A 4016-nucleotide genomic window follows, 5' to 3' on the forward strand; every position below is an offset into this window, starting at 1 on the left:
TCCGACAGACTCCACCAACTGCTGCACCGTCGACCTCCTCCACCTCCTCCGCATGCCCTCCTCCTGCAAGGCGTCGTCCACCTCCTCCGGCCTCCTCCACCTGCCTCAACCTCCTCTCCGGCGTTGTCCACCTCCTCCGGCCTCCTCCACCGGCCTCAACCTCCTCCAGCCTCCTCCGCATGGCCACAACCTCCTCCGGCCTCCCACTCCTCCTCCTCCTACACCGGCGCAGCGACAAGAACAAGACCACAACCACGGCCTACCACACTGGTGCAAAAACGACATCACAACCGCAGCTCACGGGATCTAGATCTAGATATAGATTTGATTTTTTTTTGTTTTGTTTTCTGGTATAACTTATCGCCAGCGCACTAGGCATGTGCACCGGGGATAACTCGAGTTACTGCTAGCGCACCTGCTGGTGCGCCGGCGGTAATCCATTACCACCAGCCTGTTTCCACCGGCGGGCGCTGGTGCACCGGCAATAACCAATTTTGGTCGCCGGTAATAAGCATTTTCCTAGTAGTGAATGAAACCTTCGTATCCGGTAGATTAAACTTATGATGCTTTTGCCTATATGAGCATGCATGCTTATGAATAGGTTGTGTTATGAGCTTTATTTACCTACGCCCGTTTCTTATGAGTTCATATGTTCTATCTTGGTAGAAATACCTTTGGTACGGGGTGTGCTATGGGAGGGTTCCAGGAGTTTACAAGTCATGGGAGGACTGCAACCCACAATTGATGGGTTACAAGTACAACGTCCACAAAGGCTGTAAGACTATAGAGGATGCAGAAAAAGCTCATTCTGAGTTCTTATCGCAACAACCTAGGAACTATCTCGCACAGAAGATCGCAGCGTGTGGAGCTCCGAAGATCGCGGCTCGTGGCGGAAGTATAGGCTCAAGGACGTCATCATCGTCGGTCTAGTGTTGTGGATCATGTATTTGTTGTTGTTCTAATCCCGTGTGATCACATGTGAGACCCTAAACCCTGATCTCGCATATGGTAAGCTCACCACATAGAGGTGCAAGGTGACTATATCGGCCTTATGTGGGCTCCCAAACATAGTGTGTTGTATCACCCCAGTTCAAAAACCCGAATTGTGACCAACCAAACAATGTGGACAAAAATGATGTGCTCGTGTGTCTTTGTTGGCATCCAATCGAAGTGCAAAATCAGGTACAAACCACGTTTTCCCTTATGCAACATCTAGTGGGCCAAAAGGAAAATTGGGAAAAACCCCATGCGAGCAACCAAACTCAGCTCGCTGTTCGTAGGCCTGTTGAGCTTATGTCCCATATGAATTTGTAATTTGTAGCATATTGCCTATTGCAAAATTTTAGCACCATATTAATACATAAAGTGATTTTTTTCCGTTGAAATGGGAAACTGCAACCTTAATCAGGTGCATCGTTTATAAATAATATTAGACGTGACAAGTTGGACCTGTATGTTCCGTAAAAAATAGTTACACCTTCAGATCACCGTTCACCACTGTGGGTGGCTGCACGGTACACAGTACACGCGTAGCGCGATGCGGTGCCACCGCAGGGCCGTCATGCCCAAAACGTGTGCGCGCGCGGGGCACACACAGGATCCCGCCCTCCCGCCGGCCACCCTCGCTCCAAAATCCTTTATAAGGGCGCCCATTTCCCGACCCAGACCACCAAACTCGGGCCAAAGTCAATCGCAAAGCAAGGCTAGAAACGGTAAGTTGTTGCGCCCTCCAGGGACCCGACGCGGAATGGCTTTCTTCTACGGCTTCGGCATGGGCATGGGTGGCGCTTCGTCCTCGTGGGCGCCGGCGGAGCCTCAGCCTCAGGCTCAGGCTCAGGCTCAGGCTCAGCAGATCCTGATGCCGCCGCCGCCGCTGCCTCAGCAGATGATGGTGCCGCCGCCTCTGCAGCCTCAGCAGATGACGGTGCCGCCGCCGCTGCAGCCTCAGCAGATGACGGTGCCGCCGCCGCTGCAGCCTCAGCAGATGACGGTGCCGCCGCCGCTGCAGCCTCAGCAGATCATGATGCCGCCGCCTCTACAGCCTCAGCAGATCATGATGCCGCCGCCTCTTCAGCCTCAGCAGATCATGATGCCGCCGCCTCTGCAGCCTCAGCAGATCATGATGCCTCCTCCGCCGCAGCCGAGGCCGTGGACCAAGGCGGAGGACAAGGTGTTCGAGACCGCGCTGGTGCACGTCCCGGAGAACGTGCCGAGCCGGTGGATCTACGTGGCGGCGCAGCTGCCGGGGCGCACGGCGCAGGAGGCCTGGGAGCACTACCAGGCGCTCGTGGCCGACGTCGAACTCATCGAGCTCGGCCTGGTCGAGACCCCCGCGTCCTGGGACGAGGAGGAAGCGGCCGGCGGCGGGGGGGCTGGCGGCGCAAGCGGAAGCGGACTAGGGCGATTCCGCGGACGCGGCGGGAGCAGCGACGAGCGCCGCAGAGGCGTGCCCTGGACCGAGGAGGAGCACAGGTACGCGCCGTCAAATTCTCAACTCCCTGTTGGTTTTTCGTTCTTGTCCTTTTCACCTGGTCTTCTTCGGTCCGTCCTTCGAGGTCCAAGATACTTCGCCTGATCTTTCCACGTCAAATCTCTAGATCCCCATGGCCCACCCTGCCATGTCCGAGATCTACTGTACCAACCATGCGATCTAGGTTAACCGACCATTTCTTCTTCTTCGTTTTCGTTTCGTTTGGGCAGGCTGTTCCTGGAGGGGCTGGAGAGGTACGGGCGCGGCGACTGGAGGAACATCTCGCGGTGGTCGGTGAAGACGAGGACGCCGACGCAGGTGGCCAGCCACGCCCAGAAGTACTTCATCCGCCAGGCCAGCGCCGCCAGCCGCGGCGACACCAAGCGCAAGAGCATCCACGACATCACCTCCCCGTGATCCGTCGTGGGCAATATCAAGAATCCGGTCCGGCCGGAGCTGAGCTGAAACCCGCCGCTGTCCCCCCCGTCGATGCAGGGGAAAAGCTTGCTAGCTTGGCTGGATCCTGCGATTCGGAAAATCTATAGCTGTAATGTCGAATAATCGTGTCCCTTGTCGTGTGTGACATGTTAAGGAAGAAACATAGGCTGGAAATGATTACAGCATTATTATCCACCGCGTAGTTTTACTCCTTTCCTTATTTAGATCGAGTCCATGACAGTGGTATGGCTTTTTCACACCCCATTCTCATCCTGCCGTCAAATATATTCAGTATTACATCTGTCCTGGTGACAATTGTCCTTTTGTCGGCGTTCTTGGTTCTTCTTTTGTCGTGTTGTTCATCATGTTGCATCACCCGTGCGTGTTTCAGCCGCCGTCCATTCGAACATGTGTTCAAAGCAGCTTGACGGAGGCGATAGATCCGAGTTTTAAAAATAAAATATACAGGTTTCAACAGCACATGGTGAATTACGAGCTGCGATGATCCCTTGGGCAGACTTCCTAATCTGGCGCACTATCATCAGCGTCCAAATTCGAAGCATCCAGCTTTGGTGCTATCACTTGTCACCTGATTAGGCAACTATGCAGGCTTCATGTAGCTGCTCTTTGTGGCTATCCACGAGTCTCGGCTAGGTGCCTACACAGATACTCTGCGTCCTATCAGTGTTACTGTGATATTCATGGGATGATGACTACTCCAAAGTCCAAACCAACTTTAACTCAGGGTGGGTAGAGCTAGTGACTATGTATAGAACGCTCAATGCTGGATGTTGGTACAATGAGACCGCATTTCCATGGTTGTTCTGCTGACTGAATTATTGATGTTAGTTTTGAAGGTACACGCCGGTGTAACGCTATATATAGTGTAGTACTCAACGAATGTTGTGTCTGGTTAACATAATGCTAGGAAATAACGCTAGTAAAAACCCATCACAGGGAGTACATCACCAATGTCAATCTAATTATTATTTCCTACTATATAAAAAGAAAGAAGCGCCGACACTTTTAAGCATATTATTTTCTACAATATCCCATAGATAATCATATGATAATAGAAGATAGCGCGGCTACCTACTTTTGTTTTGTA

The 4016-nt window shown here is 52.8% G+C and overlaps 1 protein-coding gene across 2 annotated transcripts; it reads left to right on the forward strand.

Moving 5' to 3' along the window:
* Positions 1-1693: 1693 nt before the first annotated feature.
* LOC127316864 (transcription factor DIVARICATA-like) lies at positions 1694-3177 on the forward strand. Of its 2 annotated transcripts, XM_071825051.1 has the most exons (3): positions 1694-1807; positions 2117-2472; positions 2701-3177. In XM_071825051.1, the coding sequence occupies exons 1-3, from the start codon at positions 1748-1750 to the stop codon at positions 2885-2887; spliced, it is 603 nt and encodes a 200-aa protein (XP_071681152.1). In that variant the 5' UTR covers positions 1694-1747; the 3' UTR covers positions 2888-3177. The 2 variants fall into 2 exon arrangements, with proteins under 2 accessions (XP_071681152.1, XP_071681151.1); XM_071825050.1 differs by lacking the exon at positions 1694-1807 and having other exon boundaries at positions 1891-2472.
* The last annotated feature ends 839 nt before the right edge of the window (positions 3178-4016 follow it).

Source organism: Lolium perenne, chromosome 1 (genome assembly GCF_019359855.2).
Source record: "Lolium perenne isolate Kyuss_39 chromosome 1, Kyuss_2.0, whole genome shotgun sequence".
NCBI classification, from domain to species: domain Eukaryota; kingdom Viridiplantae; phylum Streptophyta; class Magnoliopsida; order Poales; family Poaceae; genus Lolium; species Lolium perenne.

Excerpts from the sequence above, each read along its gene's own strand:
- LOC127316864 (XM_071825050.1), top strand. The coding sequence starts at position 1,919 with ATGACGGTGCCGCCGCCGCTGCAGCCTCAGCAGATGACGGTGCCGCCG. Across the intron at positions 2,473-2,700 it reads TGGACCGAGGAGGAGCACAG|GCTGTTCCTGGAGGGGCTGG; the intron begins GTACGCGCCGTC and ends TCGTTTGGGCAG.